Below are 13,958 nucleotides of genomic sequence, written 5' to 3'. Positions count from 1 at the left end.
AACTCTTCACTGGCTGGAGTCAATGTGGGAAAAGCATGAAATAATTTAACTAAACCATATGCTTGCTGTATGTCCTGTAAGATGATTCCCATGGCCCTTAGTACTTGATATCCAACTATGCAGGTGACCTGTAAACATTTGGGGCACTCAACTATGTTAAAAGAAAACCTGTTAATCTTCGATGTAATGGAGCGCCTGTGAGTCTTCTGAGTACGTGTTAGAATATAAGCTTACAGTGGACAGATGCTCTTAAATCTACCTCAGCGAACTTGCCCTCACCAAGTAAGAGATTTTCTTTTCAACTGGATGTGGTAGCACATGCCTATAAACTCAGGAAGGCCCCAGAGAACCTAGACAACAAAGAGGACCCTAAGAGAGACAAACACAGATATACATAGGAAGGTGAAAAAGACAAGATCTCCTGAGTAAATTGGGAGTGTGGAGGTCATGGGAGAGAAGAGAAGGGGAGAGGGAAGGAAGGGAGGGAAGTAGAGAAAAATCTATAGTTCAATAAGAACAATAAAATAAAATAAATTTAAAAAAACTCAGAAAGGACTAAAAAGCCTGAGGCAGAAGGCACAGGAAGAAAGGGGGAAGAAAGGGGAAAGGGAAGAATGTAAAGAGGAAAGGGGAGGAAAGAAGGATTTTCAGCACTGGCACTTGATTGTCCTTATTTATTTATTTACATACTTATTTATTTATTTTGGTTTTTCAAGGCAGGGTTTTTCTGCAGCTTTGGAGCCTGTCCTGGAACTAGCTCCAGCAGACCAGGCTGGCCTTGAACTCACAGAGATCTGCCTGCCTCTGCCTCCCGAGTGCTGGGATTAAAGCACTGGGCCACCACTGCCCAGCTCATTGATTGTGCTTAGTTAAGCTCTCTCACCTAGACTGAACTTTGTGCTGCCAGTTCCGGTTCACATAGTAGGCAGAAGAAGCACACTCTGAAGCATCAACAAAACCAAAACTCCCAAAACCAAATTTCTCTAAGAAACAGTATCTTGGAGGCTGGAGAGATGGCTCAGAGGTTAAGAGCACTAACTGCTCTTCCAGAGGTCCTGAGCTCAAATCCCAGCAACCATATGGTGGCTCACAACCATCTGTAATGAGATCTGATGCCCTCTTCTGGCCTGCAGGCATACATGGAGGCTGAACACTATGTATATAATAAATAATCTTAAAAAAAAAGAAGAAAGAAACAGTATCTTGGGTTTGGAGGTAGCAGAGAAGACTTAGCAATTATGAGCACTTGCTGATTTTCAAAGGACCAGAGTTTGTTTTCCACCACCAACCACGTAAGACAACTCACAGCTATATCAGGGGATCCAATGCCTTCCTCTGGCCTTCTCAGGTATGTACACACACACACACACACACACACACACACACAATTTTTTAAACACACATAATTTTTTAAATTTATTCTTTATTTTTGATTTTTCAAGACCAGGTTTCTTTTGTAGCCCTCACTGTCCTAGAACTCGCTCTGTAGACCAGGCTAGTCTTGAACTCAGAGATCCACCTGCCTCTGCCTCCTGAGTGCTGGGATTAAAGGCGTGCGCCACTACTGCTCATCCACATAAGTTTTGTTGTTGTTGTTGTCAGTTCAGTCTCTGTAAGCCTTTATGAGCCCAGGTTAGTTGATTCTGTGGCTTTTCTTGTGGTGTCCTTTACCCTACTGGCTCCTACAATCTTTGTTCCCCTTTTTCCACAGGATTCCAGAGCTCTGCCTAATGCGTGGCTGTGGGTCTATGCATCTGTTTCTATCAGCTGCTGGGTGGCACCTCTCTGGTGACAGTCTAATGAGTATAGCAGAATGTCGTTAGGGATCATTTTTTTGCCAGTCCTATTTGGTTCTCTCCTAGGTCTCTGCTGTAACCCGCCTCTGGGTCCTGGTCCTCTCATGGTAGGCCACATATGTTTTTAAAATGAATCTAAGAAGTTAGTGTTTTAAGAAGGGCAACTGAAGTCATAAGAAGAGCAGAATTTTATCGAACTGCTTTTACTCCTTTTTAAATTATTCATGTACTTATTTATTTTGAGACAGGGTATCTCTATGTAGCCCTTCCATGGAACTCACAGTGTAGATCAGGCTGGCCTTGAACTCAGAGATCTGCTGGCCCTGGCCTCCCAACTGCTTTTTATTTCTTTACATATTACCTGTGGCAAATGGGATGTTAAAATCTTCATTCTTAAGGCCTGTGTGTGTGTGTGTGTGTGTGTGGTTTTTTGAGACAGGGTTTCTCTGTAGCTTTAGAGCCTGTCCTGGAACTAGCTCTTTTTTAAAAAAAAAAATAATTATGTATACAGTGTTCTGCCTGTGTGCATACCTGCACCCCAGAAGAGGGCACCAGATCTCATTGTAGATGGTTGTGAGCCACCATGTGGTTGCTGGGAATTGAACTCAGGACCTCTGGAAGAACCAGTCAGTGTTCTTAACCGCTGAGCCCTCTCTCCAACCCTGGAACTAGCTCTTGTAGACCAGGATGGCCTCGAAATCACAGAGATCTGCCTGCCTCTGCCTTCCAAGTGCTGGCATTAAAGGCATGAGCCACCACCACCCAGCACAAAAACTCTTAATACAAAAAGGTAGTGTTGCATACTTGTAATCCAGCCTTACCAGGCTGATGAGCAATCATAAGTACTAAACTAGCCTGAGATGCATAAGGAGCTGTAGGCTAGGCTGGATAAAAGCACCCTAAACCATGAGTTTTCTTTACTCACGTATTTGGCAAAGATATTTTATTTGATGAAAGTCAGAACACATGTACACTCATTTTTTTTACAGAATGCATATAATTTTATTCTTTCTCATTACCATGTTTTCCCCAAGCAAGATGCCATTACATTCTAGAAGGTAATGTTTCTAAGTTGGATTAGTGCCAGTTATCATTTTAACAGTGCCAATGTCCTATCCCAGTTCCCAGAATAATCGAGTGTACAGTATGCATGGAATCCTAAATACTATAATGTTAAAAATATCTGTTTTTTAAGGAGTTCATTTCTTTCATTGTTCTTGCCTGATTCACAATATACAGCTTTAGTTATGCCAGAAACAGCTCGGATTTTTTTTTCCTTAACAATTTAAAGAAACACTGCCAAATTCTTGCTGGTTTCAACTTTCCCTAACAGCCAACCTGTTTCGAGATGATTATCCAGATGTCTCTGGCTTGTTTTTAATACTTCCACTTTACTCCATGGAACTGGGAACAGATGTTGCTTGAGGATATATGTGCCATGGCTGGTTCTAATTAGACAACTTGTCATTTTTTCCTTAGTTTCATTTTGATCACAGGATGCATCATACATCCATGCTGGTTTGTTTGTTTGCTTTTTAAGAAGAGAGGGCAGTAATCTCACGTACCTAAAAGAGAACCTCAAAAGTACAGAAAATTGGTGCTGGATGTGAAATAAATAGGGGTAGACTTATTTTACACTTAGACCACCACCCCCACTCCCCACCCCCGCTCCCGGAGGAGGCGGAAGCCCCGAAGCCCCAGGCCAGGCCGCTCGAACTCGGCGAACCTGGCCGGGGAGCGCGGAGGCGGTGGAGCTGCTCGGCTCCTTCCGAGGAGAATCCGCCGGCGCCCGAGTGCTCTCCGCCCGCCAGCAGCAGGGCCGCGGCGCCTCTAGGGCCTCGGCCCGCGCTGGGTTGCTACCATCGGGGTACCTCCCGGTAGGGGCTCGGCGTCGCGGACGGCGGCCAGCCAGCCCCGAGCCAGCAGGCCCGTCCGGGCGGCACCGATCCCGCTGCGGCAGGGTTGGCAGGCGGAGCCCGCGGGCAGGAGCTGCGGCGCCGACCGGCGGACCCAGGCCCAGCGCGGGCCGAGGAGAGCGCCGGGCCGGGCGGGGGCGGAGCGAGCGCGCGGCCGGCTAGTGTGCCGCCAGGGCGGAGGGCGGGGCGTGGGCGGTGCCCGGCCTTCCCGCTCCCGCGGCGCGCTAACTCCGCCGAGCCTCCTTAAAACTCTGCCGTTAAAATGGGGGCGGGTTTTTCAACTCAAAAAGCGCTCAATTTTTTTCTTTTCAAAAAAAGCTGATGAGGTCGGAAAAAAGGGATAAGAAACCGGCACCGTCTCTGCAGAGGCAACCGAAGCAGCAGTTGCTTCAGAGGAAAAAGAAGCAAAAGACGGAGGGAAGGGAAAGATCCTAAAGAGGGAAGACGCACAAGTGCCTGTAGCGGGGAAGGGAGCGGCGATCAGAGATTTTGGGGAGTCGGACTACAAAAGAAACTGTCAGCCGCGGCTCGCGAGGGACCGGCGCTGCTTGATTCGGCTCGGGGACCCAGCTGGCTGGCAGCCGCTGCCTTGTCCGCGGCACAGACTAGGGACACAGGCCGGAGGACCACGGAGAACTGACCAAGTGGCACCGAGCTCCCCAGCTGTTGGACGGACGCCAAGAAATCGGCGGGATTGGCTGCGCCCGGGAATCGTAGCGACCGCCCCTACTTCTAAGGACCTGTCCCATCACCGGAGGCACCCGGAAAATCGGAAAAGAGGGAAAGACCGCTGTAGAGGCGACGGACACCGCTCAGTGAGCGCTTGCAGTGGAGAGCCTGAGCTAGCTCGGTCGTAGGCGGGAAGTTACTGGCGAGCTGGCCCGGTACAGCCGCGATGCTACGGCAAGCTGCCCCAGCGGCTGGAGCCCGGTAGACGCGTCTCTCGTCGCCCCGCACTTTCTTCAGGCTGCCGGGAGCCCCGGGACCCGGCGGGACCGGCATGACGGGCTTGGCGGGGGTCTGCCGCGCGCCCACCAGCCTCCGGAGACCTGCGCCCTGCCCGGCTCCCACGGCCTCTGAGGCTCGGCAGCCCGGTGGTCGGGCTCCGGGGGCTCTTTTGAAGACGCCGAGCCCGCTGGGGGGTCGTTGAGACCCGAGAGTTGAGGGCCACGGAACTGCTGCTCCGGTCTGCCTTGGGCGATCATCTTTTAACCCCCCCAGCACGTCAGCATCCAGCCACCGCGGCGCTCTCCTAGCGAGCAGCACTCGGGACTACCCCCTTCACCGAGACGGATGGAAAGCGAGTCCTGCGGAGGACCTGCTCCTGAAGTTCTGCCTCAAGTCACCATCGTGAACAAGGGTGGGTTAATGCCTTTTCTTCTCTTCAATACTTTTTCTTCCGCAGTGTTTTCTGAGCTGACCTAGTCCCTTAAGTCTCCGCACATCCTCCTCACAGAGCTGTGAAGCTTAGGTACGTGACAGCTCTGCCTACATCTTACGTCCAGAATGCCTGTGTGTCTGTATGTGTCTCTGTTGAATCGCCAGAATTCTTCTTAGGGGTTAAGCTAAAAAGCTAGGAGAAGAGCCCCTCTCCAATGGGCTCAGTTTTGCTGAATAATCACGTGTGAATCGAGGGGCGGGCTTTTGGCAGGCCGACCTTACTAGTATTTACTACCAAGCTCTACTCCAGATTAACCATCCCAGTCCTTCTGTCAGCCTCCGATGCCATCATGCAGCCTGATTAAGAGCCAAGGAAAGGGGAAAAGGAGAAGCAACTAATCGTCTTTTCCCGATTGTCAGGACCCTAAAGAATGGCCGAGCCTTGGGGGAACGAGTTGGCGTCCGCAGCTGCCAGGGGGGACCTAGAGCAACTTACTAGTTTGTTGCAAAATAATGTAAACGTCAACGCTCAAAATGGATTTGGGAGAACTGCGCTGCAGGTTGGTATTCACAGAGGTGGGGAAAACAAGTTAATAAGGTTGCCTGGGTTTCTAAAGTGCCAACTTTCACGTTTCGAGGGGTACAGATCTTCACCGTTTTAAAACCTACTTGGTTGCCATATTTTATATCTTCAAGTGGATCCAACTCCCCAAAATGACGTACTTTGGAGAAACTCGTCAAATCCAATAACATCCTCAATATGAAGAGAACCTTAGGTTTGGTCATAATTTTTGAAATGTTTTTGTGACATTGGAGATTTTAAAGTAGTCTTAGCATCGAAATCTGTTTGTTTTGTGCTGTGTTGTTTTAGATAGCTCTTTAAACACATTGTTATGGTGATTATTTGAAGTGAATACACAGCTAATAGTGGTTTTCACCTATTTTGTACCCAATAGTTGACTTTAAAGTTAATTTCCTTGACTACTAGGAAGTATGTTTTCCCTTCAGCTGCTTTATATCTTAACAAACGACCTTTCCTAGTCTGGAATGGGATAGCCTGGGCACCAGGACAGGATGTACCTTTCACAGTTAACATCATACCTACTGTTCAGGAGTGAGGAGAAATGAAAAGCTGAATTTTCTAATCAGAGCCGAGCAGTAGTGTTTTGATTATCCCCGTGGTCATGCGGTGCTATGCTCTAATTTTCAGTAATTAGGTTTACAGGCAGCAACTGACACATGTTCAGCTGCCAAGGATGTACCTGATAATATTTTCCCCCCTCCAAATGTTGTCATGTAACTTTGCTGAAAGGATTAGAAACAAACAAAAAAAATGGGACAGTGATCTCCAGGGGTTGCTTTCATTGTGTTCTGATGGTACTCCTGGGAGCTCTTCCTATCTCGAGCAGCTTTTGAAAACCCACTGGGGTAAAGGCAGCAGAGCTTTGTTTCTGTTTTAAAAATTAGAAATGTCAGTGTCAGGAGATGCCACAGTGGAAGCTCACGTGGGCTGTGTGCTTTAGATCAGAGTACAGCTGGCCTTGCAGAGTTTTTACTGTAGAGACAGCTTATGCAGAGATACTAAAACATTTATCTTGATTCATTTAGATTAAATAAGGAAGGGTTTTGTTTTTGTTTCACCAACTAAGACTTGTGTTCTGGTTTGGTGATGGTAGCAATGCCATAAATTCCAGATCCTGAAAGGTTTTCTGTTGAAAATCGGAAGATTAGTGGTCAGTTTCACAACGTAAGAGCCACTTCATCCATGTTCAGAAGAGGACAGTACAGAATCTTTTACAAACAGGACAGTTGGACAATTAAGATAATTAAATGTTGACAAGCATCTAAAAAAACATCCACTTATGTTTGTATTAACAAACTTAGATAATACCCACTTATTATAGCTTAATATCAGTACAGATAATGAGGCATACACACACAAATAGGAGTCTTTTTCAGTATACATAATCCTGACTCTGAAATCGTGTCATCAGAAAGAACTTTCTTCAGAAACATTCGTAATATTACTATCACTTTCTGCCAAGGATGACAAACTTTAACCTGTGATTATGTTTCTTACTCATCTGCAGAAGCCTTTTCCCTGCGCTGCTGTCTGCAGTCAGAATAATCACGGGCCTTCTTCTCGCACATCTGCTCTGAGAGATCTAAGGTCTCTATTTCTTGTTTTGCTCACCTTAACTCTTTAAATGTGACTGAGGCAAAAAATTAAATTAGACTGACTGTATTAATTTGTAATAACCAGAAAATATATTTCAGGAGGGTTCTGGAAAAATAAATTTTGGGTCATTTTGCTACTTCCCTAAATGAAAAGGTGAAAGGGTTTTATTAAAGAGGAAATTTAATATCATGACAAAGTGTGTAATTTACACTTATAAAATATTCATTATAAATATATTTTATTAATTTTCAATTCTTTAAAAACCTTTTAAAGATATTAAACCAACTTTGTACATATTTTCAAGGGTATTACTTTTTGACTCTAATAAATAATGAATGTCTAGTAAGTAGCTCACTTTTTATTATATAACTTGGATTCGTATGAATATACTTCAATATAACTGAAACTAGTTCAAATGCTGGAATTTTCTGGCGTATTAATAAGAATAAAATGTTTCACAAGTAAATGATATATATATATTATAGTCTCAAATGCTGTTATGTCTAATTTTTACTGATGAGAGATCTGTAACAGCCATCTTCTAAAATGTAATACATTTAAATAACAGTAAGTAAGTCTAGAACATAAGTTATTTTGTGCCTTGACAGAAAGTATTGATAGTATATTCTGGCTTTCAAAACACTGTTAGCATACAGATAGCTCTTCTTAAATGTGATAAGTACAAATGGAAATTCGGCAGGGTCACCAGCTGATTATTAAGTGACTCAGACCACAAGACAGAGCTGTCTGTTCCAACACACACACTACATGTCTTACTTTTGCTTTTGCTCACTCGAATATCAGAAGGCTAGTTAGATCTTTGAGGATTTCTAGCTGATATGGTAGGATGGCTATTTTATTCTTTTCAAGATTGGTAGCCATGCAGTCATTTCCTCTCTAATAGAAGGCATACCATCAACTTAGTTTGAAGTAAACTGATATAATAAGCAACATAGAACACGGTCGTTTAATTAATACCTTAATAACTCAGCAATATTCTGCAATATGAAATGAATTTGTAATTTGAAATGAATTCTAATCGTGGAATGTTTCTAGTAGCCAATATTTATAGTCTGTAAAGGAAAAAAAACCTCAATGCTTGAAAATTTCGGGCATTACCTATTTGGAAGGAACTTGTAAAACTAATCATTTAAGAAAATGTCAACTCTGAGATTCTAAAGGATCAGGTCTACACTAAATGACACTTATCTGGGGGTTTAAAGAAACCCAACATTATCTGTTTTCAGTAACTATTAGGAAATAAGTCTTCCCCATTTAATCTTCCAGAACCATACCCCAGGTTTGTTGTATGGGCATGAATGAGCAACTAGGAGTCTCCTTACTCAAATACCAAATTACGTTTCTTTTAGGGAATTCAGGAAGAAAAAAAATAATAAAAAGGCTACATAGGTTTTCGTGAATGATAAAGAACCAAATTAGCCATCACATTAGATAAAGAACCAAATTAGCCATCACATTTATTCACGTTGCAGAAATTCTGTTTATTGATCAGTTTATCCCACCTCTGGGCTCATTTCGGATATTGCATCAATAAGATGAATTTTGGTAATTTTTCTTCTATTTTTACCAACTGGTACTTTCCTGCTACACCCCCTTCAGACTCTGTGGTATGGATGTCAATCAGGATAGGGCAGATAGAGGTCTTTAAAGACTGCTGCAGCTCGATCCCTGGAGGGATTCTCCCATCTCTAACTTCTTTCCTAGGTTATGAAACTTGGAAATCCGGAGATTGCCAGGAGACTTCTACTCAGAGGTGCTAATCCCAATCTGAAAGATCGAACTGGCTTCGCTGTCATTCATGATGCAGCCAGAGCAGGTTTCCTGGACACTGTGCAGGCCCTGCTGGAGTTTCAGGCCGACGTTAACATAGAAGATAATGAAGGAAACCTGCCCCTGCACTTGGCTGCCAAAGAAGGCCACCTCCCTGTGGTGGAGTTTCTGGTGAAGCACACAGCCAGCAACGTGGGGCATCGGAATCATAAGGGGGACACCGCCTTCGACGTGGCCAGGTTCTATGGAAGAAATGAGGTCATTAACCTGATGGAGGCAAATGGGGTCGGGGGAGCCACAAATCTACAGTGAGTGTGGGGAGGGCTTTCCCACATGGCCTTTACTTTGTCAGTTAGTTGGTTGGCTGTCCTGACTAGTTTACTATCATTGTTAAAATATAAGGTCTTGTTTTCTTTTTCTTATTTTGAGCAACTAGCTAAATTCTTTGAAATTGCCTAATTGGAAATCTCACTACAAGTTTATGAAATATTTAAACATCTTTTTCACTGTCAAAATTCTGATCTCTAACATGTAATTGCAAATAGCTATGCCTTTCTTCTGGATATTTTATCTGTGATTTTTTTTTCTTTGCTTCCCTTTGCCAGTCTCAGCGTCTGTCCTGTAGCCCTTGTTTTAAACATTACTTGTCTGATGCATCTTTGCCTAATTAAAGCACATCTTCAGAGGAGGACCACATTTTCCTGTGATTTTTTTTTACTTCTTTATAACCTGCACACAACTTGCCACTTTGTAAGAAATGTGTTAAAAGTTCAGAATACTCTTAAGTCTTAACATTAGAAAAGAGCACAGTGGAAATCTAGTTATATTGTGGTCACAGTGACGTTATTCCTTTTTTCCTGCCCCATGCGCCCCCTCCAATATTTTATTGACTAATTCCTCTTTTATTAGTATTTTGGCTTCAAAAAGGAATATGAACAGCATTTTTGAAGAACAGACTTGAAATCATTTGTGTGAATTCCTTGTAATGTCCAATCTTCCCTTTTTTCTCAAAATCAAGTCAACCAGCTGAAAGGGAGATTTCAGAAGTAGCTGTCTGAAAACAAACACCAGCTCTAAAAAGTCAGTGCTGAAAGCAACCACTGCGAAAGTGCTTCTCTTGGGTGGCTCTTTAATTGCTTAATGCATTTCTCAGACTTGTGCGACAAGTACACCAACCCAACACTGGCCTTTCCGCATGAGTTTCAAAATGCAAAACTACAGAATGTTTAAGTATTAAAATACAAATGTCAGTGTTCATGATGGGAGACTAAAAAAAAAAAAAAACTCAGCCAGATAAAAAAAACCAAAAGGTATATAAAGACCATAACTCCCTAGGGTTTGCAGAGTGAAAAGATGGGGACTTTGACCGTACTTCATAAGCAACTCCTCCGTATGGTACTTCATTTCTTTTTACATAGCCTTCTTTTCTAAATGGGTCTAAAATCTTTGTGGGGGCATTTTAGCTTAGAAAAATAAATTGTTGGGGAAACTAAACATTTCAAATTTCCAAAAGGATCTTCTCCACATCTAGTAGTGAGGCCGCCTTCTTAGTCAAAGAGAGTCTCCAACGGATTTGGGTGCAGTCGCCATTTATACATTTATAAATACTGTAGTCATGATTTGCCACACAAACAAAGATGTTTTATGTGAAAGTTCCCTCCTCTGCTTCATAAGCTCTCTGCCCTCAATTCAAAAAGAACAAAATACTTGAAGGTTTATTGAAGGGCACGGGCTCTGATGTCTGCCTCAGCAAGGACTGCGAGGGCTGCAGGCAAGTGGTTGTAAATAGCATATCTTCTGGTGGAATAGTAAAGACTCTGGGATGAGAAGCATCAACATTTTCACTGTGGGGTTAAAATTTGCATTTCCTAAACTGAGTGCAATAAGATTTTTACTTCTGCCTCGTTTAACTGCAGTTTTACATGAGTTTTTTTTTTATTTTCAGTGGCAGGGTGAGATTAAACTTGGAAAGTTTTGAAAGTAGAAGTAGAGATGATCTGAAAGGAAAGTATCTCTAAGAATAGACTCAATTCAGAAAGCATACAGTTTTAGTAAACTGAGTCTTTCCGAGGAGTAGCACTATTACCGAAAGTCGAGCTTTAAACTCCTTCTTACAAATTCCAACCATAAAGTTTGGCGACTCCAAATTTACAGTTTAATTGACTCACGTACCATGTCTCAGCATTTACTTTATCCCATGATGTAAAATCACCTTTCGCGCTTTCAAATACAAAGGCACGAGATGTCCATAAAGCAAAAGACAAGGACTGTAGTTGCTTTGTTCTCGGGTGGTCTGAGCACAGCAGAGGGAGAGGCCGCCCTATCTTTCCATCAGGCTAAGATTTGCTAGGCATTAAAACATCTCCCCATTACCCTGACTCCTCGCAGGAAGTAGCTTTGCTAATCTGAGTATTTTAGAAATGAGTTCTGTGGTCCCCTCTAGGAAATATGAAAAGCTATGCAATCTCTCAAAAACCTCGACAGTACTCAGAACTCTTGAATAAGCAGAGAAGGGAAGGGTACTACTGAGCTTAATGGGGGTCTAAATTGCATGGCGCTCAGGTCGGGAGAAGTCTGAATTTATTCAGGCGCAGAGTAAGGATGAAAAATCTAATTGAATAGAGTGCCCGGAACCCCAGGGGACCCTGCTATATCAAAGATAGAGGTTATAAAGCAGAGATACAAGCTGAGTTTTCTCCAGTGTGCCTTAATCCATGTCGGGGAAACTCAGGACCAGCCTTGGTGCAATAAACTAAAACCATTTACACCTGCAAAAAGAGGGCGGGATTGTGCACTAACAGGGTCTCAGTCCACACTCTAAAACTGGAGTCACTAAGATCTCTTTCCTCTCATTTCTCTGGTGAGTCAACAGGGTTGTTTGTTTGTTTGTTTTTAATGAACTTCAAGCAGTGGTGTGATGACCTCTTGCGTGCGCGCGCACACACATCACAGTGGGTACCTGACAAATACATAAAGTATTGTTTCCTGGGAAAGCAGTTTATTTGGCAATATGATACATTTATTTTATCTTGCTCATATTGGATGCTGGAATTTGTGGTAGGGGACTTTCAAGTTTTCAGTTGCTGGAATGGCGTTTTAGGCTTTCACCAGGGTCCAAGAAATACTTGGGAGGGGGAGGGGATTACAGTGCTAGAGCGAGAAAGCGTCATATTTGAAAACCTTTCTGGCTGTTCTAAGCTACCTCGATGAAAAGAGTACAGGGGAGAAAGCCCTTAGTGTGTGTAGACTGCCGCTTTTACCGGGCTGTTCTGCAAACCGTCCCACGCTGACACTTAGTGAGAGGCAGAAAACAAAAATTCCGCCTGAGATGGGAGTAAAGCTCGCCCAGAGCCAACCTCAGCATCTGTGGAGGGGCTGCTAACAGGTCTTTTGTGTCCCAGACTCAGACTCTGGCTGGGGAAGAAGCTGGTGCCGGGCGCTCCTTCTTTGCGCACAGAAAAGCCCGAGGGTGGGGGTGGAGGAGCTGCAAAACCGTTAGCTCACTTTTTTTTTTCCGTCTTCGCAAAGGTCTCTTTTCTCTTCTCTTCCTGTCCAAATATTTCAAATTTCCGCGCCTTAAATAACAGTCTCCTTTTATTTAGTTAGTTTCCAAGGCAGGTTTGGAGGCCGGCTGGTCTCTGCCCCTCTATGGCCCCGGGGCTCCTCAGGCCCCTCGGGGCTCCTGCAACCCCCACATCACCCCAGGCCCAGCGCGCAGCCCAGAGAGCGCCCGGGCGAGCCACAGTCCCGGTCCACCACGACCTCGCTTGACCTGGGTGCCCAGGCACCCGGAGCCATCGAGGCCGCCCCCAGCCCGGACGGGAGCCGGCCGTTCTCCCACCCCAACTTCCCTCCCCGAGCTTTAGGAGCCTGCCCGGCTCCGGGCTTGGAAGTCCAAAGCCCTGTGGCCGCAAAAGGCCAGCGGCGGGAGGAGAGTGGCGAGGAGGCCAGTGGCCGCAGTCCGCGCCAACCCCCAGCCGCGGGTAACCTTGAAGGCGCCCTCGGGAGTGCGCGCGCGGCGGTTGTGGCGAGCTGGCTCACCCCGCTGGGCGGGAGGAGGGAGCTGGGAGCGGGGAAGGGGGAAGCCGGCCGGCCCCAGCGCCCAGGGAGTTGGGGGCGACCCTGACAGCCAGCTCCCCGCGCTGGCCCTGGGGCAGCCACTCGGCTGCACGGTGCTGGCCCTTGGGCTGCGGCCGGAGGGCGGCGCGAGAGCTGGGGCGAGCAGGCCGGTGAGCGCCTGGCTTTCCACGGAGGTGAGCTGAAGACGGGCTGCAGCCACTCGGTGCCCCACGGCCACCAAAGCCAGCGCTCCCCTCCTCAGCTGTCATTGCCAGCTGAGGACAATCCGGCTCCCAGGCTGGCTAAGAGGCAAATTCTTCTCTGGCTTCTTAACCTTTTGGACTATTTGCAAAATTGCCCCATGGTTTTGCTTTTCCTCCGTGTTTTACTAGACATCCGGAACTGAAAATGCACGTTCATTTGGAAAGACCCCAGCCAGAATAGCGATCTTCAGGGCTGGGGAAGGTGTGCAGAAGAACACCTAGGAGTCTTAATTTTATTTTCTGTCAGTCTTAAGCGATGCCTCAAAAGAATCATCCTTCTCTCCCAACCTCCATATCTGGATATAGTCTTGGTAAAGGAAGACTACTGCGAAATATTTTGCCATCTGTGTAGAAACAGTGTGTGGACCTTAGGTGTTTGAATGTGGTTTGGAATTTTCTGTGTTGTCTTTAATTCTCACCAGACATTTAAAAAAGAAAAAAAAAAGCCCAGCTTGGTAATGGCCGGCAAGTGAGCAAAGGTTATTCCTGCTACCACAGCACCTGCAAAAGCACAAGTGGAATTCACATATTTTGCTTCCTGTGTTCTAAAATGGATTCTGAACCTTCCAGAGAC

The 13,958-nt window shown here is 45.3% G+C and overlaps 1 protein-coding gene across 2 annotated transcripts; it reads left to right on the top strand.

The window, feature by feature from the left end:
* Positions 1-3,932: 3,932 nt before the first annotated feature.
* Cdkn2c (cyclin dependent kinase inhibitor 2C) lies at positions 3,933-9,753 on the top strand. 2 transcript variants are annotated; one of them, XM_075945893.1, is made up of 3 exons: positions 3,933-5,072; positions 5,513-5,652; positions 8,997-9,753. In XM_075945893.1, exons 2-3 carry the CDS (start codon positions 5,524-5,526, stop codon positions 9,372-9,374), a joined length of 507 nt encoding a protein of 168 aa, XP_075802008.1. In that variant the 5' UTR covers positions 3,933-5,072; positions 5,513-5,523; the 3' UTR covers positions 9,375-9,753. The 2 variants fall into 2 exon arrangements, with proteins under 2 accessions (XP_075802008.1, XP_075802009.1); XM_075945894.1 differs by lacking the exon at positions 3,933-5,072 and having other exon boundaries at positions 5,100-5,652.
* Positions 9,754-13,958: the final 4,205 nt, after the last annotated feature.

The sequence above is a fragment of the Microtus pennsylvanicus genome, chromosome 13 (genome assembly GCF_037038515.1).
Source record: "Microtus pennsylvanicus isolate mMicPen1 chromosome 13, mMicPen1.hap1, whole genome shotgun sequence".
NCBI lineage: Eukaryota > Metazoa > Chordata > Mammalia > Rodentia > Cricetidae > Microtus > Microtus pennsylvanicus.
Note: the sequence above shows the minus strand (reverse complement) of the source record. Positions and strands in the feature narration are given on the sequence as shown.